A 22,524-nucleotide genomic window follows, 5' to 3' on the forward strand; every position below is an offset into this window, starting at 1 on the left:
CGGAGCGGAGCGGAGCAGAGCGCGCCCTTCCCTTATCTTTGTTTTTTCAAGCTGTGTCGCGGCTATTTTCAGCAAAAGCCCATTACGTATATGCGATTGTTTTGCCCCCGACAGCAGACAGAGTGACGGACACATTTTTGTGCTCCTAATTAGATTAGACGGGATTTCCCACACAAACAATAAGGAGTCGGAAGTGGGACCGCGGTGTCCGACGTCTGCGTCAGCCATCTTGTATCATTTAAGATTTGATTAAAATGATGAAAAAAAGACAAGTATTTCATGATTCTGATGATAATAATAATACTGTATTTTAAAAATAGTTTAAGCCATGGCAAATTTGCTGAAAAGTGGTGCTTTCGTGAGGATTCTGCCCACTGCACCTCACTGGTTGCATCAAATGCGTCTGTCGCTCGTGCACCATTGCCGGCCGCTTTAGCCTTTTAGAGGAAACATCTAAAATATTGAAGATCATTTTCCCCAGGGCGCCCCCCCACGCCCTCGAGCCATTATAGGTTTTTCTTTTGAAAACGTATGTACGATAGAACGTGGCGTGATGAAGTTGAGTCCATATCTGACAGCTAAGCCAATATCTGAAAAATAGATGGGCTGCCACGACAAATGCGGAAAACGACATCAATTTGATGGCGTCTTTTTCGTGCACTTTGGTGCCGACGTGACGTCCCATCGCTTGACCCGCGACATGATTCCGAAGATGGCTGATGGATTTTTCCTGTTTACCGCGCTATTTTTCTACCTTGTCTTCGTACGTAGCGTGCTGGGGCTTGACGTGTTTATCGCATCGCGTTAAATAAAGTGGCTGTCCAAGCAAGCAAGGAAGGAAGGAAGGAAGGAAAAGAGGTTGTTAGTTGGCCAGAGAAGCAACAAACATTTGGCAAGCTGCATTGTATTATTCTCTTGTTAGCGCCATGTGTTTGCAGTAAGGAGAACCTTGCGAGCAAAACGGGCTGTGGCAGCTCGCGAGCTGCTCGTGACCTCACTGTCTGCTCACGTCAAACATTTGCCTTTGCTTTTTTTTTTTTTTTTTTTCCCCTCCTGCTGCTCATCTCATCCGTCCTTCTCTCCGTCTGTTTTGCCAGGCTAATTGCGAATCGGCACGATGGTCGTTTACACGTTTTTTGGTTTTGTAACGACTCTCTGCCTCTTTTTTTGCTCTTATGTCATCATTAGTGCAATGTTGGGAAAGCGGTTATATAAACACGCCTTGAGCCATTTGTAACACGCCGATGTCACAGAGCACGCACGCACAATGGCGCCCCTGTCCTCCCTTTTGCTTTCCAATGTACAAAACTTGATTCTGGGACACCCTGGAGTACCGCGGTCGGTCGATTAGGGCTGTCACCGATGAAGTGACGATACACTTAAGAAGCCATGATGGCGAAAGTCCCGCTAATTGATTGTTCCGTCACTTTGGCGAGTGGGTACAATCTGGTAAGATTGGAAAACCTTGAGGGTCAGTCAGCACAGGCTCAAATGTTTCGTGTCTACTTTGCCATTTTGATAAGCTAATTGTTTTTGTCGCTGCTCTTTCTGTACCTCAAAGGCTCGCTTATAACGCAGCATTATCGACGCTAGTTTCGGGAGCCTGTCGACTGCGTTTTGCATTGTCTGTTAGCATGAAGCTAGCCAGGTTTCATTGGGTGCCATGATATATTTTCCACAACAATGTGATCACTTTAAAAATGGCACAAAATAAATAAAAAAAAATGGTTTACTATGCATACATTATTTTGAATTATTTATTGAATAATATAATATTTTATTTGCTCAGTTTATGAGCTCCCTTCCCTGAGCATGACAAGCTTTTGCTTCAGAGGTTTGCAGTTGGAAAAAAAAAAAAAAAAGATCCGCCTGAGTTTCACCACAGTAGTCCTTGAGGGAAAGTAATGACGGTGCGCTGGTGTGTTCTTCTCTCCATTGTGACTGCGCCCGCCCGATTCCTATCGCGCTGTGGTTTGGATAAGGGACTCACCGCATGATTGAAGTGCTTCTTCTCTGATGCGCTTGAGATCCCCGTTTGTCCTCGCGCGTACATTGTGATCCCAACGATGTGGGCTTCTGATAACTCCCAGCTTGTGTAACAAAGACAATATTGATCTGTGTGCTGTGTTTTTATCTCACTCTCCTTCATTGTTAATGCTCCTATCATCTTTAGCGGGCACCGCAAAGTCCAAGAAGGTCAAAGCGTTTCCTCTGACACTGGTCCCAGGCGTGCGTGCGTGCGTGCGTGCATAGACCTGTCCGCTATTTCAGCGTGTCCTATGAACGCCTCCCATTTACGTTTGGATGCGTAGCGAAGCTAAATCGGCCCAGCTCAATCGATGGTTGCCCTTGGGACGGCGGCTCTGGTTTCCACTGGCTTCTATGGTGCGGCGAGAAAACAATGTCATGACAGTTTAGGCGCACAGCGGCGTAGCCAAAGTGTAGTTCCACAAAAAAGCCATTCCGTTCAATTATGGTTTGACTTTTCTGTCCCAACTCATTGGCCTCCACTCATGTTGCTTTTCACCATGGCCGCGTTTCATTATTTTTCTATCCCTGTGTCTTATTTGATCCTCATAAATCAAAAGTTGGAGCGCCGAAGGTATAATTACACACACGCACACACTCCAACATAAACGCCGTCGGTCGCAACCGCAAACTTCTGCTGCCGGCCACCGAGAGCAAAAAGTATTTCTCCACGAATGGTTACGCGGCGAACCCCCAAAAAGGAAAGTGGGAGGCCACGGGCGCATCTGCATCACGCATGCCTGGGTTCCCCGTCTGTGCTTTCTGGCCCGCCCGGCGCGATGAAAGCAACACCAGCAAACGGCAAAAATGTCGCTTCTTGTTTACACTTTGAGTCCTCTCGGGTTAAAGGTTGGAGATGAAACTCTTCTCCACGCACGCCACAAGTCACTGGGGATGATAATCTTTCCGCCGCATCCGAGAATGTGCCCTTTGACGACTTGGAGGAAAAATGGCTCCAGTTGGCCTCACAACGTGTTTGTGCTCCCAGAAAGGAGCTCTTGGCGTTCGCTCGCTCCATTGCTTGAAATACCTTCACCATGAGAAGTTAGGTCTTGGCCAAATGGCGCAAAAAAAGGAATTTGCATTCCTTGAAGACTTGAATCTTTATTTGATTAGATTTTTGCTGTGTTGGGCTGAGCGACCGAGGGAGCGCTCCCCTCTCCACACGATGATTGTCCCAATCTCGGCTCCCGCTGGTTGTTTGTAAAAATTGCTCGTATTGGATGACTCGACGCGGGCGGCTCATTGGGCTTGTTGTATCTTGTTTGTCCCACTTTGAGAGCGGGAAGGGTAATGACGGAGCTCGTGTCGATGAGCCCCGGCCGCTCGCAACGACGGTGAGTCACCAACTGGTAGCGGCGTGACTGCGCCGTCCGTCCACGTGTGTCGGTCTTCCCCTGATTGTCGGAGTTATCGGCCCAACGGCTGTGAGTCACTCACCAAAGCCAAACGCTAAAGCTAAAGGAAGTCTGTCCTTAGATGTGGCCTACTTTCAGGATACTTTTGATTTTGCATCCTCTTGTGACACAAAGAGGGAAACACAATATGGCTCGGCTCGTCCTACTTCTGAGCACCTATCTCGATAGAAGCACTGCGGGGAAGCCCCAAGCGCTTTTATCAGAGCGATTGGAAAAGTGAACAAAGTCGTCTGAAACCAGAACCAACCAGTAGAATAAGAAAGACGGACGAGTGCCCCTTTCGTGATGTCAACGTAGATGAAGGCTTTTGCCTCCAGGGAGCATGGCGAGGCCTCAGGTTGCTTTGCTTCTGGGTCGGTGCTTGGCTGTGCGCTTTTCATTCATTCATTCATTCATTCATTCATTCATTCATTCATTCATTCATTCATCCATTTATTTATTTATCCCCCCCAACCGCTGCTCTGTACCCATTTGGGCGTGCTCAGCTTTAACGGGGTCATCACGCGGAAGGAATACCGGGAAACAGCCGCCGCTAGTTCACACGGCGGCCATTTTGCCAGTCGAGCGGTCGGTCGGCCTCAGCCAAGAAAGTGGAAGCCTTCGAATGGGCGTGTTGAACAAATTGCCGCCCAAGCACACGGCCGCAAGTTGATGCGAGTCGACGTCTTCAAGCGGCATCGGAACAAACGCAATGGAAAAAGCAGAAAGCAATGACTCAGCAAAAAACTGCCCTTTGCTTTTTGTCTGTAAGAAATGGACTACCGGTTGTTTTTGGCAAATCTCCGGAGCAGAATAGAATGTTCACAGACGTCACCGCGATGATCACGAACAACAAACAGACGCCGTTAGACGGTGAACACGCTGACAGCTAAGCTACGTTTCACTGGGAATGTTTAAACATGAGCTCACTTGGAAGCGACTAGCTGAGTTTTTTTTTTTTTTGTAGCCTGACTGATTGATAACCTTGAACAATGAGCTTCTTCTTGGTTTCTTTTCTTTTTTTTCTCTAAACCAAAAAGGGCTGGCTACCTGCTTTGTTTGCACAGGCGCACATTTCATAAGCCACCAACGGAAAGGAAATGTCAAGTTAGTTGCCGCTCATTTGGTAATAAGTGGAGCAGCAGCAGCAGGAACAGGGTTAGCAAGATGAACTGTCTTTGAGAAGGAACAATCACATTTATTAAAGCTGATGAAATGTATGCCGCCGTGGAAATGTTGACAGCGTATTGATTCGACGGCCGTACAGAAGATTCTGATGCAAATGTTCTTCAAGACTCTTTCTTTCTTCACTGCTAAGCTATGGCGAGAAGTCCACATTTAAGTTCTAGCCAGTTTTCTCCTGCAACTCGAAGCTTGCTTAGTTTTGAGTAAAACTCACGACCACGCGAGTTGCAAGGTCAGCCAGCTCGCCCGGGTTGCCACGGCAACCGGCGTATTACCTTAAAGTCAATGTTCTGAAGGATACTAGGGAGCCCCCTCGAGTTATTTTCTTCTTACCCAAATCTTAAGCAAAATGTTGCTCGCCGCTCGTCTGAAAACCTTCGTGGGGACCTTTTTTTTTTTTTTTTTCCCTTGACGGCGACCCATAAAATATATCAAATTCAAAGGTGGCACATCACAAACGAGTGTGACGACGACTTGCGTGTGAGCACGTGACTGTTGTTATCCGTCCGGGCCCCTTCTTTAAGAGCCTTGGCCTTAGCCCTCAGGTATGCATCCGACACACACAGACTGGCCCATTGTTCTCAAGCACGCAAAATCAAGATAGAGCGGCTCAATTAGCAAGCAAATGTGCCCGGAATGGCAAGGCAAGGAGGGAAGGGGGTGGCGGGCGGGCGGGCGGGCGGGCGGGCGGCCGCGCCCAGCCGGGAGTCCCAGAGGAAGAATTAAGTCATTCCTATTTTGATACTTTTGAACAGAAGCAGGCTTCTGTTTCTGTCGTGCACCAATGATTTCATCCCGGGGACGCATCCAGGAAAACATATCCGGCACCATTTGGATTTTTTTTCTTTTACTGTAATGCACACATCGAGAAATTACATTTCGCATGTATATTAGAATTATTTGGAAAAATTGCTCTTTAACAATGATGAGGGGAAATAGTTTGGGATTTGGGGATGTGCCCCAACATGCTTTCATACGGAGAGCAGTGCAGTCGTCATGGAAAGATAGACAGGAACACCATACAAACGATAAATTAATAATCATAATCCTGCACATCTGAAAATAGCTATACATATATTTGTAAATAGGTTTTGATGATTTGTGGTGAGTTGTGGGGTGACTCTCTAGTGCCCTCTGTTGGCCAGCTGGCAAAACAAGAAGCATGTGTAGTTAGCTGACAGCGGTTATTTGTGCATCAGTTGTGATGTGATGTTGACACAGCCCAAAGTCTTAATTCATCCTTCTGAAGAGAAATGTTGTTAAAGCTTTGGATTGTGGGCCCCAAAAGGGCCCTAGGCCCGTAGTTTGGAAAGCCCTGACTCTGCAAACTTTCTTTTGTCTGCCGCCTTTGTGCTCACGTACAGTAACGTTCTTCAGACCCACGGTGAGGCAAAAAGCGAGCGAACCTTATTTGGCCTGGCCGTGCGTGTGTGATAATGGATGTTGTTTACATAGCATTATTTAGTGTATGCTCCAACTAATGTCGTCTGCTCCGATGGGTTTTGATAAGTGGCTCTCTCGCCGGCGAGCTACGGCAGTAAACGGCGTGATAAATACGCACGAGTAGTGCTGGCTCGCCGTCTTTGGCTCAGATACTCGCCACTGATTGGCAAAGGCCCGCCATGTTGTTGGTAATAAAGGAAAGGGCAAAATAATTCAATGATGTCAACATTTTGGAAACATCAGAGTGCCGTGTGCCTCTTTTATTTTGATTGATTGATTGATTATGATTCTTTTTATGATTTAATAATCCCACTGGAGTTAGGTTTTCTCAAATGGGCTAGGGCTGCAAATTTGCTGCAAATTGTCTTTTATTCTCGTTGACCTTTTAACTTTGACATGCCAGTGCTTGCGCATGTAGAATTTCACAAGGCCTCCCACATAAAAGAACATTTGAGGAAAATGAGGGTGCTCATTTATGCCACAGCCATTTGTTGTAAACATGGCATTTAAAAATGTCTTTTGTCATTTGACTCAGAAACTCTTATCACACTCGCATGTGTGTCCAGGATGTGACCGAGAGCTTTTTGCATTGTCAGCACTTTTCACATTGTGTGTTTGTGCTTACTTAGTTCCCCTGTGTCTTGAGTTTTTTTTTCTTTTTCTTTTCTTTTTTTTGCAGATCCCTATGCGGGCCTGTCCACGACAGAGGTGTCAGTAAAACTAAAACCTTGCACAAAAAAAAGTTGCGTTTCTGTAGGAAATAAGCCTGATGTTGTTTTTATTGTAACTGTTTCACTTAAGAATGATTGAAATAATTTGATAAAGCCAGCCGCTGGCAGTAAATTAAAATTTCAAGTGCTTGTGCAAAACATATGTGAAAAGTTTAGCAGGTCAATTTTGAACTCAGCCATCAATTTTGGACTAAAATGAAGTATGCAACGAATATTGACGCAGTGCTTCCCTCTGCTGGACACTTGCAAGAATAACAAAAACACTGCAGGCCACTTCATCTCAATTGTTTCGTGAGTTGAGCCGAACGCAGCGGCGCACACACACACACACGCACAATCAATAACCAAAGCATGACAAGCACATTTAATAGAGCATGTTGTTAATTAAAAGAGCGTCTCTCCCTCCCTCCCGGGGCGTGTCTTTGCCGGCAAATGTAGGTCAGCGTCGGATCCGGCCTGGCATTGTTTAATGGCTTGTTGGGACCCTCGTTAGCGCCTTTGTGTGCAGCCAGTGCCCGCTCACCCGGCCGGCCATTGGCCTAATTTCTTGCTGAAGCCCGCCACACACATGCTCTCTCTCTCTCTCTCTCTCTCTCGCCCTCCCTTCTTCAAGTTGAGCATCTCCAATAGCGTTTTTAGCACCTCCGTCAAATGAAATGCAGCTCTAATATTGTTCCCAACCACTTCCAATGGAACATCTTGGGGCAGCTCCCAGACACAATTTTAAAAGTTGGAACTTACTCGGTTGCTCCCACTTGGTTTGGAACGTCACACAAGGAGGAGCAATGACAATTAAAAGGTCGTGTCCTGTCATTAGGTTTCACGCTCGCTTAACTCATTCACCGCCATTGATGCATATCGACGCCATAGCTCTATTTGACTGTTTTTGTTTTGACCTTGTTGGTGTTTTGGCTAGATAATCAGTCCGAGAAAAATCTGCGTTCAGCAGATGAATCCAACTTTTTTCATCCGCCTCATTGCCAACGTCACAGTTCAAGTTGAACGTAGCGAGCCCGAAGGCACTTTGTTGTCAGGCGCTACTGGATAAAAATCTGATGATCAGAAGAACATGTTGAGCCATTGATCATCTTGAAAATGTTTTGCCTCGAGGTCCATTTTTACCTTCTCAAAAAGAGCTGACAGTGGAATTGGGACCAGGAATGGACCAACAAACAAACACAATCATCCCCCCTTAATAACACTTCCACCTTGGCGGAGGTCAGCCCTCTGCGTGCCATTCTTTTTGTTTTTGTATGTCCGTAAGAGAGGTCTCAAAGTCTCCGAGTGGAAGCGCTGAGTCTATTTTTAGTGTTTTGTGGCGGGCGCATGCAGGCAGGCAGGCAGGCAGGCAGGCAGGCAGGCAGGCAGGCAGGCAGGCAGGCAGGCAGCGTACCAACAGATGGGCTTTCCTCTCCGTTCCTCTCCTCTCTTCTCCACCGCAGCCGCTCTCTCTCTTTTAGAAGCTTGTTTTTGTCAATGGCTGTTATTTTTCCGCTCCGAGCCAAAAATAGGACGCCGGCAGTTGAAGCCACTTAGATGGCCGCTGTCCAAGCTTTACAACAGGCTTTCTTGCTTTTATTTGAAATTCACTCTTCTCAAATCATCATCTATATTGCACATCATGTAAAAAAAAAGAGAAAATCATTTCTATAAGATGACCTGCAAATGTGCAAGTCACATCTGCGTTATTGACACGTTTGCATGTTTCTTACTGAGTTGTTGTTGTTTTTTTTATATGTTCTGTGTCCACCAGGTTTCCTTCTTACCAAAACCTGAAAAAGAACTTGAACCGGAACCAAAGGTGAGTTAAATCATCAACTGATCTAGTTCAATCATTTTTGACTGAAAAGGTGAACATTTCAACTTTTCCCGCGTTTTCCTGGTTGGAAGCAATTGTGAAGCTCGCCGTAAAGCCGCTAGAGGGCGCCAGAGTATCATTCTGCATGAGGGAAGAAACCAAAATGCTCCCTAACGGTGAATGAGGAAAACAAAACCGCCAACATGAAACATTACAAATAATAAAATAGAAACCACCTATTTTTTTTCCCTCTGCTCTTAACATACACAATGACATCAACATATCATATGTCATGTAATGAGAACCTGGGCAAATATTTTATCTTGAAGAATTTCAGTCATTTATCTCCCCAACCTTTTATCCTCATGCGACGCTGCACTTTTTAAAAATAAAAAAACTGCTGTAGATATTTGTATTATTTTATTTTACAAGTGTATGGTGGATGTTGGCGTAGTCGCTTGGATACTATCCCAGCCGAGCAGGTGCACTAGCCACTTATTTGTTTAGAAAAAAAATGTTTCTTCATTTTTGCAGAATGCCTCCTTTAAGTTAAGCTTGCACTGATATTTGATAGTAATTGTATGAAAAGGGGCAGACAAGGATAGAACACGGAGAGGAAGGGGAGAGAGAGGGAGTGAGAGAGGGAGGGAGGGAGGGAGTTGGGGAGGGCGAGCAGAGTCTATCCAAAGACATGCTTCAGGTGGGATCACTTGCCTGAAAGTCGTGTGGAGGGGAAGCAGTCGATTGGCAGCACCGGTCGGCCGTTGCCTAGCGAGCCAGACGGCCATGACTCTCGGAAGCGACGCCGCCGCCGCCGCCGCCGCCGCGCACAATCCGGGCTCCTACTATTGCCTGGTCCGACGCAGGTTCAAGAGGAGGCGCAAGAAACGCTCGCAACGCAAAGGTAAAAGCTCCCGGCGGATTCTACTTGTGTTGTGGCCGTACCAAATTTTGGACGTTGATACATAAAATAGCTCAATGTGGCAAAATGCCGTAAAAATGAGTCCAGGCGGTGAGGTGACAAAACATAACCAAAAAAAAATGATATTCAAATTCTTGCTCTTTTGTATGAATTCCAAACGAGCAGTCAATAAATTATTAAAAATAATTTGATCATAATTATATCAAAGGAATGAATTGTGTAGAATGATGTCACAAAGCTTTTTTGCCTAGCACATGTCAATTGGGGAAACGGGAATAAAAGAACTCAAATTGTTGTCAATACTGGAGCTCCAGAAGTAACCCAAAAATGTGGACGACAGAAATGATTGGAGCTGAAGTCAAGAAGCTCCGAAACGCAACCGCTATAGGTGACCATTGCGCTTTTCTTACGCTCTGCCACTTTCTCTATCTTTTGCCTTTAAGCTTATCAAAGTTTTGTTGACAAAGTTGACTTTGCTCCTCTGGGGATTAAGTCCAAGAGCAAAGGTGGCAAAGGTGTCCAAATCCCAGCGGCCGGATGGATGGATGGATGGTCCGGCAGGCTGCCACTCTCTCTCTCGCTCTCCCCTCTTTTCATCTCATCAGTGGCTGCATTGAGCCAAATAAGCCCGCCGCTGCTGAGGCGGCAATTTTTTTTTTTTTTCTTCTTTCTTCCCATCATCCCCGATCCTCCCTTGAGCGGTGCGACTGACTCCATCTATCAGCATTACACGGCTCCTTGCCGGCCGGCCTCCCTCGTCTTCCTCCAAGACAAGCGGCAACCAAGCAGGCAGGACTTGTGCACTACTCTCAAACTTTGCAAGACCGCTACCTGCTGTGGTGTCAGTCCCGTTTTTCAAGCGCTCCTTTGGGCTAGCTGCTCATGCCAGTTAGGTGAACCGTCACAGGGAAGGCGACAGAAATGTCATCCGTCCGTCACCGGGAAAGCGAGGTCACATTGGGGCACTCCATCAAGACGAGATGAAAGTCCTTCAACTTGTTCATGGACTTGTCATGACCTTTGACCCAGTCCACTAGGCTGTCTGGAGTACAACCTATCCGCTCCTTTTACGTATCAATTTTAGTTCCCGTCGAATCCAAACATGATTTTCAGCTCATAAAAGTGTGGTGTCGATTTGACGACGCCCAGCAACCTTGAAAACAACAAGAAAAAAGGCAAAAGTGTAAAAGAGTTTCCTGGCCACAATCTCCTTTTTTTTTTTCCAATCAGACCTTTATGCTGCAGTGTTTGGCGAACAACAAGTGCCCCAAATTATCCCGAATGGCGTGCTCTTCATTTTCTTTGACTGGAGTCCATTCAGCATCATTTAGTTTCAAAATGTCCCTCTTTTCCCCCTTAATGAAGACTTCCCGGATTCCAGTTTCGAAGGCTTCCTGCGCAAACCATGCCGTTTAGGGGAAGGTATTATCCGCCGTGCCGATCGGAGGCAAATCTTTTCTGGCAGCCTAATTGGCTTGCCAAATTGAATAATGGGCTATGCGGGCGGGCGGGCGGGCGTGCTGACAGGGCGGCGGAACTGGGTGGCCCGCTCTACCTTGGCCCATCACTTTCAATCAGACGGGCCTGGAGCCCACCGTGTTGGTCGGGGCACCTGGAGACCTCGCCCGAGGAGCATTACCAGCATTTCAAATCAAATGAAGTCATCAGCGGGCTGCCAGCGCTTTATTGACGAAGGGAATGGGAGCGAGCGTGAGCTGCAGTCAGACAGTCGTCCTCCGAGCTCTCATATTGATGCTTAACAAGGTTGGGCCAAAAATTCTTCTCCCTGGTTCAAAACAACTTTGGAAACATCAATTTGGAATTTCAGAAGCATCGCCCATCAGTCTGCATTAAGAGGGATCGTCTTCCCCTCCTAAAAAAGAATTGAGCATCTTCTCGGCAGGCAGCCTCTCCTGCACACGCCGTTTCCCTTGGTCATTTGTCTTTGTCCACTTTCTCCCCCCCACAGCCTCATATGTGGACCCCCCCCCCCCTTTTTTGTTCATGCAGCCTTTTATCCATTTCGTTCAGCTCTGCCGTTAGTTAAGTTGCACAAATGAGTTGGGGACACCAAAACAAAGTGCTTGATGTACTTTCTTGATGAAGGATCATCGACTGAACAGTTAGCCCAAAGAAACAAAGGTGTTCTTTAGCATCACGGCACAGCTGCCCTTTGTCTGGCTCACTCTATCTCCTCGTCACGCTTGGGCGAACCTTGACTTTGAAACGCAATCTCCCGCAAAAAGCCATCAAATGAAAATTCATATTGATACTCCGGCTGGGCTTTCTTTCCTCCACCCTTTCACGATGATAAATGAGCGAGTGTCAGATCTGACGCCTTCCCTCTCCCGTCGCCATTTTTGGATTCGGCCGACTTCTGCGGCAAATCAACTCGTCTGCGACTTTCGACAAGCTGCCGATTGCAAAGCTGCGGTGAAATAAATAACTGTACTATTACCTGAATCAATAGAATAATCCAAAGAGTAATCGAGTCTGAAAATATGAGATTGCAAAAATGAATTGGAAGGCAATGATCACGTTTATATTTCTTTTAATCTTTGCGTGTCTTTTTTGAGCCGGTTCGAAGCTCGCAACACGCCAAGAGGGCAGGCGGATCTTTTCATTGTCTTGCGTTTTTCCCAGACATAATGCTATTCTTCACCTCAAAATAGGATTTTGGCTCTTTCTCATTTCTCTCACAAGCCTGGCATTTCCCCACAGTCCCTGTGACGGTGGCAGATGAAATGAGCGCTTTCTCATCTTTCTGTTTTTGCGGGCCGGAATTACCTGCGAGCGAGCTGACCACGTGGTGTCAAACCTGAAAAAATTGCAAGGCCACCTTTAAGCGTCTTTTATTTTTCAGTCAGCTCTCGCAGTAGTTTCGATGAAGTTTGTTCTTCTTTCTCCTAATCAAAGCCACATTTCAAAAGGGTCACCACATTTGTCACATCTTTTGTGAATTTCTCCCACAATGCAGCAGCCAGTATCTGAATGATTTTATTTTTTACATTTATTGATTTATTTTATTTTTAGGTTTTTGTATTTTTACATTTTATTTTCCGATGATACAGACTCTGGCAAACTCAAGTGGGATCACAGACCAAATTCCCGCACAGAAAGCTCCGTCCGCATTGAATAACGAATCTTGTGCGTTCCGCTCGGCTGGACCTCCTCCCTCCCTCCCTCCCTCCCTCCCTCCCTCCCTCCCCCTCAGCCCACCTTTTCATTTTCAATTAGACCTGGCAATATGAATCTTTAATAGGGTGATAATTGTGCTAGCATATTTACTGTCACCCACCATTAGGCCAGCTTAATTAGCCCATTTAGTCGGGCGGGCGGGCGGGCGGGCGAGCGAGTGTGTGACTGCCCAACGGGGGCAGCGAGCCGAGCCGAGAGAAAATCCGCCGCCGAGCATAATGCCATCTTTGTGCCTCTCATCTTCCTTCCGTAAGTCCATCCATTTTTCTGAGTTTGTAATGGCGACCTCCAAAAGCGTCTGCTCTGACATGGTGACGGGTTGAGAGTCCTGCTCCCTGCGCTATTTCTTTCCGATTTTGATCCAAATTGCGGCTGTGGGCCAGAATGGGAATTTGGGCCACTCAAAAATCAATCCCGGTGGCACTCAAGCCGTCCTCTTGTCCTGTCCTCTGGTTTGCAGGTGCTGTGGCGCCCAGGCCGCTCTCAGGTCAGGACAAACCCGTCGCCATGGATATGGATGAGGAGGAGAATATGAGTGAGTCGGCCCGGCCCAGCCAGCTCTGGTGTCCTTTGCTTGCTTGCTTGCTTGCATGTCCTCCAAGCTTTGCTTTGATGTTCTTCCCACGTGTCATCAGTACAAGCCCAAAGTAGCAGATCATGTGTTTTTTTTTTTTACTGCTTGGCGTAAATGGAAGCAAACTACGGCACATTGTGGAACGCCAACCCGCACGTGCAGCGGTGGCAACATTACGGGGAAAAGTACATTTCTTAACTCATTCAGTACTATTGGCGGTGATAAATGAAAAAAGACAGATTATTTTTTTTTTTTTTTTAAAAAGAATTGTTGTGGTACAATATCTCCGAGTAATGCATCAGAGAATGTTTTGAGCTGTTTGGTCGGCCATCATTTAGCGCATGGGCTGGTTGATGCTCTCCGCCGTTGAACTTTCGGTCTTCCGTGGCCAGTTTGGTTCGTGTTTTGGTCAACGTGCAAGCATGTCATGCCATCCATTTGTTTCTTCTATTCTGCATGCAAGTTATTTCCTTGTGATCAGGTATACCTTGATCACTGCATTGATCTGTGTTGAAACCAAATTGAATTGAAGGCTCCACAATTGTTGTTGTATGTAACCAATCAATCTTACATTCATTTCTATTGGGTTGGAATTGAATTTGACCTATTGACCTTGAGTAACATTTTTCCTTCTCTTGTCAAGTGGCAAACTATGAGGAGCGCATGTGCCTGTTCCAGTGCACGAAAACGATGTCCCGTTTTTTGGTTTGGCTTGTCTTAAGACGTGAGCGCGATTTGATCGCCGCGGTAACGGCACGTCAACGCAACACCGCCGGGGGAGGGCCGGGGGATTTCGGAGACACGGGCTCACACCGACGACCCGCCAATTTGAAACTTTCCTCCTTTTTGGATGACGACACGTCATTATTGTCCTTTTTTTTTTTTCGGCGAAGGGCGGGCTCGATGTCACGCTCGTTACCGGCCGAGCTTTTTAGGATCGGCAGAGTCCTGTGGTTCTGCCCGGTTTTGATGTGCTCTCCCGTTTTGCCTGGTCCTCACCCCCCCCCCCACCCCCTGCACTCCTCCCCTGCACTCCCTCCCTCCCTCCACCCAAGCTACAGTCCCACTCATGCACACTGCGGCGGCCTCTCTTTCTCCCGAGTACCGCAAGGAGTAACCTATCAAGCCTTTGCTGAAGGATGTTATAAATGAAAATTTTTGCCAATGTTCCATCCACTTTGCTTACTGGGCTCAGTGATATGTGTTCCCCCAGCATATCTAACAACCTTAGCCTCAAGTTGATTCATCATTTGAAAATAAGGTTCATTTCACTGTCCGGAATAAAAGGGATGAAAACTGGCCGTTTGTAGATAGTCCGTGTGGCCAGTATTAGCACGTTAGCACGTTAGCAGTTTTTGTTTTCACTTTGAGCGTCCGATTGTTTCTAGATTCATAAAGTAGGAGACTCTCAAGTATAGATTATTCAGCTAGACGAACTGTTAGCGATGCTTAAAATGGAGAGAGAGAGAGAGAGTCCGATCTGCAGGAACACAAATCATTGGTTCAGTTCCAAAGAGTGATAAAGGAATCTATAAATTTTGCATTTACAAGGTCCTGCAACGAAGGCGTTGTCAGTTACTCTTTCTGGGCACCGCAGGTTCGAGCAGCACTGACGTTAAGGAAAACCGAAACCTGGACAACGTGTCCTGCAAAGAGGGGGTGGGTGTGGCCGAGCAGCTCCCCAATGGAAGCGGGCCGGGCGCTCGAAAGCGCCCCCTGGAGGAGGGAAACAATGGCCACGCTCACTCCAAGTTCCGGGCCAAGAAGCGCAAGAAAACGCCCGGGCCCATCCTGCCCAAGAACGCCCTGATGCAGCTCAATGAAATCAAACCGGGTCTTCAGTACAAACTGCTGTCCCAAACGGGACCGGTCCACGCCCCGGTTTTTGTCATGACGGTGGAGGTCAACGGACAGACCTTTGAGGGCATGGGGCCCACCAAGAAGAAGGCCAAACTCAACGCCGCCGAGAAAGCGCTGCGCTCCTTCGTCCAGTTCCCCAACGCCTCCGAGGCGCACCTGGCCATGGGCCGAACGCTGACCGTCAACACGGACTTCACTTCCGACCAAGCCGATTTCCCGGACATGCTCTTCAACGGCTTTGAGACGCCGGCCGTACCCGACGAGCCCTTCTTTGTGGCTTCCAACGGTAGCGGCGGCGGCGGCGCTTTGAACTCGCTCGGGGAGTACCCGCTGCCCACGCCGCCTGGCAGCAACCTTGCCCAGGCGCCGCTGCCCCCTCCCTCGGCCTTCGGCTCCCCGGCTAGCGGCAAAAACCCCGTCATGATTCTCAATGAACTCAGGCCGGGCCTGAAATATGACTTTGTGTCCGAGAGCGGCGAGAGTCACGCCAAGAATTTTGTCATGTCGGTGACGGTGGACGCGCAGACCTTCGAAGGCTCGGGGCGCAACAAGAAGCTAGCCAAGGCCCGGGCGGCGCAGGCCGCTCTCTCGGCGCTCTTCAACATGCAACTGGACCAGACGCCGTCCAGGCAGCCCATTCCCAGAGAGGGACTGCAGCTTCACCTCCCGCAGGTAAGACGTTGTTGCCGCTCGCCACCACTAGGGGGACGACATATCGGGGAGGGGGGGCATTTTTTGCTCCAAATCTTGCAGCGTTTTATTTACAATTTGCAATTTTTTTTTTGTCTAAGAAGTCACTTCGATAACCTTGTCATTTGAAGGACGAGCGAGCGGGTGAGTCCAAGCTAGCGGCAAAGTAATATTTTAATCATCTCATCAGTTTGGGTCCATCCAGCTGTGGTCGTCATTTTCTATCACATTAGTCGCCGAGCTTAGCGGCTGTCAAAGAACACGTGGTCTTCTGTTCGCTGGAGTTTGAACCGCACGGATCTTTTCTCTTAAGAGACACTTTGAAAGATATTCAATGGGCAGCCATTTTGGAGGTTCGTGGCGCAGAAGCATCACCAAAGTTATCCAGAGTTTACGTTGTGAGGGAAGCAAAAAGAAGTCTCATCCTAATTGTTGAAAAATGTCCTCAAGTGTTTCAACACTGACAGGTAACCGCCGCATCTGGCGGATTTGACAGCAGATTTGCGTGCGCGCCTGTGCGCGCATGTGGTTGCAGGTTCTCGCCGACGCCGTCTCTCGACTGGTGGTGGATAAGTTCAGCGAGCTCACAGACAACTTCACTTCGCCGCACGCGCGGCGGAAAGTCCTGGCGGGCGTCGTCATGACAACAGGTAGATCGAGATTGTGCGGCAAGCAACAGTATGAGTGTGGGGTTGTTGTTTTTTTTTAATTTAATTTATTTTTTCAATAGTTTTATTTATTTATATGCCATTCCGGTCATGATAATCTACATTTTTTTGTTGTTTTATGTTTTTAAAGTATGTGTTTTTTTTAAATTCTTTTATTTATTTGTTTGTTTATGATTTATTCCTTGATTCATTTGTCATCCTGGTCACGCTAATCCCCATTCCATTGTGGTCAGGAACGGACGTGAAAGAGGCGCAGGTCATTTGCGTTTCCACGGGCACCAAATGCATCAACGGTGAGTACATGAGCGACCGCGGCCTGGCCCTCAACGACTGCCACGCCGAGATCATCGCCCGACGCTCGCTTATCAGATACCTCTACATTCAGCTGGAGTTCTTCCTCAGGTCAGCGCGCGCACCTTCCTTCCGTCCGTCTGTCCGTCCGTCCGCGACCTTACGCCCGCTCCATTGATCTGTCCGCAGCGGCAGCAGGGAAGAGCATCACAAGTCCATCTTCGTGCAGTGTGACAAAGGAGGCTACAAGCTGAAGGACAATATTCAGTTCCACCTCTACATCAGCACCTCGCCGTGCGGAGACGCCAGGATCTTCTCCCCGCACGAGGCCGGAGTGGAAGGTAACGAGGAGGCGGGGCTTACTTTTGAAAATGCTTAAGATGGGAAAAAAAAATCATTTGAATTCCTGCTCCTATCCGACATGTTTCTAAGACGGACGGGCAACAGTTTGTAATCCTTGAGATTGCGAGCGCTCGCTCGCTTCAATTTAATTACAAATTTGCCGCAACAAGCATCCGACGCATTGAATAGGAGCCTTGGTTAATTAGCGCTTTTGTTAGCCGCCGTGGACCCGCCCTCACTGTCGGACTGATTAACCTCCCTGATATTTTCCTCAACGGGAGAACAACCACATTCAATTAGCCTATGAATACGCAAATATTGCTGTTTTTGTTTTCTTTTTGGCAGCTTATTTTGGTTTTCACTTGATGCCATTCTTTGCAGTACCAAAGTCAACATGGCTGTCAATGGTGAATGTATAATAGGAGCCGGCCAAACACGAGTGCGAGCAGATGCCGTCCGTCTAATTGCTTGTCAGTTTTGCACCTTTTTTGCTGCTAACACAAGGCAGCACATGTCTCGCCAGCCAGCTAATTGAATTGCGGGCCAGTTCCGAGCTGTCAAGGAGTCGACACTTGATAAGAAAAAATCCATTTATTTGCAAAAAATATCTTTCAAAAAGTTGGACACGTCACAATTCATGTTCATTTCCAAGCACCGGACTGGGCAGAAAAACCAGGTCTCCAATTTGCAACCTTTCGCTTCTCTCCTTCCAGACCAAGGAGACAGACACCCCAATCGGAAAGCAAGAGGTCAGCTTCGGACCAAGATCGAGTCGGGGGAGGGCACCATACCCGTGAGGTCCAGTAACACCATCCAAACGTGGGACGGCGTCCTCCAGGGGGAGCGGCTCCTCACCATGTCCTGCAGCGACAAGATTGCCAGGTCAAGATTGATTGTCCATATTTAAGTCTTTTTATGACGCTAGTACCAGGAAAAAAAAAATCCACTGTCTCCCCCTTAGCTAGATTTACTTCCTCAGGCCTGTAAATCCTGCCGAGTCCATCATTTTCTGCGCGCGGGCGGCCATCATGGCGTCTTTAGTCCCTGTCGGCGTTCAAGGCGACGGCGGGTCGTCCGTTGATGAAGCGAGGCCGCTTGTTGCCGAGCAAACCGTCGAGGTTCTCCATAACTCTTGTCTCGGGACGGTAATACCTTGCCTCAGTGCACCGAGTGATTGGACGCCGAGTGAAGGACGCTGCTGCTGCTGCTGTATAGCCAGCCCGCCTTGTTCCTGTTCCTGTTCTGTTTTGCACCGTGCCGTTACTCTTGCAGCTTGTCGGACGTGTGCTATCGATTTTTTTTTTTTTTTGTCAAACGTGGAGGGATCTAAGTCAGTAGAGGGCAAAATAGGGTCTATCAAGAAAGCAACACTGGAGTTAATGAGGAACAATTGATTGGCCCTCTCAGATGATGTGATGCCAGGCGTGGTTGGGACAAAGTTGCAATCGCAGCCCGGCCTTCACTTTCGAAACGCTTGCATTTAAAGTGGCATTTATTTATCGTTTTTCATTTATTTATTTAATTTCTCATAATTTGTATTTACTTATTCAATTGTGCTTATTTCTTTATTTAATTTCTCATATCTATATTTATTTAATTGTGCTTATTTATTTAATTGTTTCTTTAATTTGATTGATTGATTGAATTTTGCATATTTTATTTCATTTTTATTTACAAATTTATTTTGAAATGTTCTATGTGGCCCCACTAGTCTGAACGATATTCTGGCTAAAGTCTGAGGATCAAATCGAAACTAGCCTCACTAAATAGGGGACACTGGGGACAGAGCCTTAATGTTAAAACCGTTATCTCCCCCCCCCCCCTCCTTTCTTCACTTCCACATTTTCGTGCACGCACGCACATTTTCTCCTTCCGAGTGAGGCGGGAGGGAGCGTGATGCTTGGCAGAGCATGTCAATGGGAAAATGACGAGGGAGCCATGGCTAATGATACAGCGCAAAAATACAGGGCAATTTGATGAAAAAAAAAAAAAATTGGATCCCTCGGTGGGATTGCGTGCGCTACGAGGCGTCGGCCCGTGGCATCATATCTCATTTATCTGACATGTGTTGCCATTCGGCACGACATATTCCTATCGCCAATGGAAACTATTAGCAGCCACTGGTGGATTTCAGCATGTGGATGTATTTCCTGGATTTTGCCGCAGGTGGAACGTGGTGGGCATCCAGGGCTCCCTGATGAGCTACTTCACAGAGCCCATCTACTTCTCCAGCATCATCCTGGGGAGCCTCTACCACGCCGACCACCTCTCCCGAGCCATGTACCAGCGCATCGCCGATATCGAGGACCTCCCCCAGCAGTTTACGCTCAACAGACCTCTTCTCAGCGGTGAGAAAAGCATTTGAGACCAACCACCGTGGAAGCCTTTTTGCCATCCACCGCACTTTTGCAGGGATAAGCAACGCCGAGGCCAGGCAGCCGGGCAAAGCGCCCAACTTCAGCGTCAACTGGACGGTGGGCGACCAAGGCCTGGAGGTGATCAACGCCACCACGGGCAAGGACGACATGGGCCGGGCCTCGCGCCTCTGCAAGCACGCCCTCTACAGCCGCTGGGTGCGACTGCACTCCAAGGTACGTGGGGCAATCGCGGCGGAACCTTTTCCCATCCCGTTGCTGACCGGTGGTCTCGCCTGCCCCCCACCGCAGCTGTCCGCCGTGTTACGGATCAAGGTGCTCAAGCCGTCCTCGTACCACGACGCCAAGCAGGCGGCGGCCGAGTACCACTCGGCCAAGCAGGCGCTCATCAAGGCCTTCCACAAGGCCGGATTGGGGGCTTGGGTCAAAAAGCCCAGCGAGCAGGACCAGTTCACTCTGGCCTCCTGAGGGGACTAAGGGATTCTGACCCCCCCCCCTCTCGTGTAGAGCCCCTTAGCCGCGTCCTTCCCGTATATTTGCACGCACTTGCAGCTGTTAACTCGTGGAAAGTAAATGTGCATAGTTCCCAAAAATTCAAACAAACAAAAAAAAAAAAGCCCATCTCATCAGGGTCAGCACTTACCGGACTCACCTCATGAAATTGTGTGCTTTATTTTTCATTTTTATTTGTTTTGACAAATTGTGGGCTTCCCCCCCCACGTACTAAAACTGGAATCCATAGACAGAGAAAGTGTATGTCGCTATTTTCTTTGAGAAATGATGTCGTCAGGCCGGGAAATGAAATCCTAAGCAACTGCTCATCCAAGGTGTCATTTGGATATTTCCATGAGACGTGCTCACCGCAAAGGGATTTTCTTTTCTTTTCTTTGGACATCTTTGGGACTTTGATGTGTACTCGTACATTCCTTCTCGGTGCGCGGACGTGCCGATGTCCATCGACTTGAGCTGAGTTGAGTTTTTTTGCATGGCGGACCCACACAGCAGACAGCGGCGCATGCGGAGAAGAAGAAGAAGAAGAAGAAAAACAAAGAATGGAAAGCCTCCGTTCCGTTCCGTGCGTGCAAATGAATGCCAGCATCTTCCTCCACAGGCAGCTTTCAATCTGTGTCTGTGTTTTCTACATTTCTGCTGTTGGTGGTTTGGGTTTACCGAGGAGACGTCACTTATGTTTTCTCAAAGGTGGGCTTTTTTTTTTTTTTGTAGCTCCTGGATTATACTTTAAAAAAAACAACAACAAAAAGACAAGAGCTTTTAAGTGATACTGGATTTTTTTTTGTTCTTTTGAGGGAGGGGTGGGTGGAATACTGACTGATGCAGATATTTGTTTTAAAAAAAAAAAAAGAAAAACAGCACTATTGAGCTAACGGCTGATATTTTTATGTACACGTTTGAAGGTACACACGTACTGTTTGTGAAATGTATTTAAAAAGTACTCACTATGCAAAATGGCCCGCTAGACGGTAGTGTCGTATTTATCGTATGCTAGTTGTTTGACGTGAGCGTCATTTTAAATGTTGTCACTTTGGAGTTGACTCTTGGTAGGATTTCAATCAAAAAGGTGAAGCGTTAGCGAGTAGAACACTTCCTCCCCATTCTACCGTACTCAAAACTGCTTCTGAACTTACTTGAAATTCTCAAGTCATTTGCTGAAATTTCTTCTGACAGTTGCTGTTCCTCTTTGGTCCTGTAGGTGTCACTAACCCGTGTTTCAGACTTTTTTTGTTTTGTATCAAGATTTGCACATCTTGAAGGACATTTCATGTGAAAAAAAAAAAACTACAGTGACAAGTACGCGCATGCCGACAATTGGGACGAAGTTTGTGTCTGAAAGATTTTTTTCAACCGATTCGCGTAAGGAGTGTTTTTTTCTTTTCCTTTCTGCAAACCTATTAAGCATGTTCAATATTTGCATTTGCAAATTCCTGATTGGCTGTTGGGCTCCAAATGGTCCCGTTTTTCATTCTTTGTGCACCCAACGTCATCTTCTCAAGTCGCCATCTACTGCTCCACCCACCGTGATGTCACTTAACGTCGTCCGCGACGACAACACGTTTGACGGCGTAACGTCTTTTTGTGACTTTGATGTAATCGGGGGGTGCTCGGGCTTCTCAAAGCAAACTCGGAATCTTCACCAAAGATGATGTCCACTTGCGTGTGTCGAGGTTTATTCTTCTGACTTTGGGGGAAACCAGATGTGTCAATTTGCAGTCAAGCCTTCCTATCGGAGGGCGTTCAGGGACCAGGAAGCCCATGAAGAGTAAAAAAAAAAAAAAAAAAATTGATGGAACCAAATCAAAGACTCAGATGAAAGAAAGGAACTCCACATCACTTCCGACAACAACCCGGGCTAAACCAAGCTCCTCCTCCTTGCATCCGAGGATTTGAAGTCCTCAGTGGGGCTTTTGTTGCGCATTTTCTACCCCGCCATCAGGAAGAATTTTTGATTTTCTTCTTTCCGAGCTAGTGCTGTCGATATTTCAGCGTGAAGTATTCATTGTTCGGCCCCGCACGCTGTCGTGACAATTGCAGGCCTCACCCCCCCAACCACTTGTCGTCGTAGCATAGCGGCCGACACGTGTGATGTCATAAGTAGCGCATGTCTCTCTCTCTCTCTCTCCCTCCCGTCGTTTGATGAAGAGTTGAGAATCTTCCAGGACTGAATGTAAAATGTGACGTTTTGATAAGATGGTCGAAGAGCGTAGGATCCTGCACCAAAGTGACATGCAATACCCCCTGCCCTGCCCCCTGCTGTGATGTCACTTTAATTGCCCCCCCCACACACACACACACAACTTTGTTCTTTTTGTACATGAGGATTTCCTGCTTGTAAAGTTGTCTCTCTTCCTTCTTTCGACTGCACTGAAGATGTCAACCGATGATGTCATAAGAAACCGTTTCGGGTTCGGCTGGGGGATGCCGGCAGTAAGAACTGAACTGAATTCTCCTCGCACCTCCACTTGTAAATTTCTCAATGATGCTCAGTGCCCCCCACCCTCCCCCA

General features: G+C 47.5%; 1 protein-coding gene across 3 annotated transcripts in view; it reads left to right on the forward strand.

Moving 5' to 3' along the window:
- Window positions 1–21,684, forward strand: part of adarb1b (adenosine deaminase RNA specific B1b) — a 38,764-nt gene extending 17,080 nt beyond the window's left edge. Inside the window, exons 3-13 of one of the 3 annotated variants that reach the window (XM_085920108.1) lie at window positions 8,538–8,585; window positions 8,675–9,486; window positions 13,163–13,237; window positions 14,874–15,808; window positions 16,362–16,476; window positions 16,728–16,896; window positions 16,975–17,126; window positions 17,841–18,009; window positions 19,294–19,475; window positions 19,540–19,718; window positions 19,794–21,684. In XM_085920108.1, coding sequence (XP_085776234.1) covers window positions 9,369–9,486; window positions 13,163–13,237; window positions 14,874–15,808; window positions 16,362–16,476; window positions 16,728–16,896; window positions 16,975–17,126; window positions 17,841–18,009; window positions 19,294–19,475; window positions 19,540–19,718; window positions 19,794–19,970 — 2,271 coding nt within the window. In that variant the 5' untranslated portion in view covers window positions 8,538–8,585; window positions 8,675–9,368 and the 3' untranslated portion in view covers window positions 19,971–21,684. Of the gene's footprint in view, window positions 1–8,537; window positions 8,586–8,674; window positions 9,487–9,563; window positions 9,893–13,162; window positions 13,238–14,873; window positions 15,809–16,361; window positions 16,477–16,727; window positions 16,897–16,974; window positions 17,127–17,840; window positions 18,010–19,293; window positions 19,476–19,539; window positions 19,719–19,793 lie in introns of those variants that run through there. The other 2 variants (XM_085920110.1, XM_085920109.1) reach the window with 2 other exon arrangements.
- Window positions 21,685–22,524: the final 840 nt, after the last annotated feature.

The sequence above is a fragment of the Syngnathus leptorhynchus genome, chromosome 9, assembly GCF_054491065.1.
Source record: "Syngnathus leptorhynchus isolate UIUO chromosome 9, UIUO_Slep, whole genome shotgun sequence".
NCBI lineage: Eukaryota > Metazoa > Chordata > Actinopteri > Syngnathiformes > Syngnathidae > Syngnathus > Syngnathus leptorhynchus.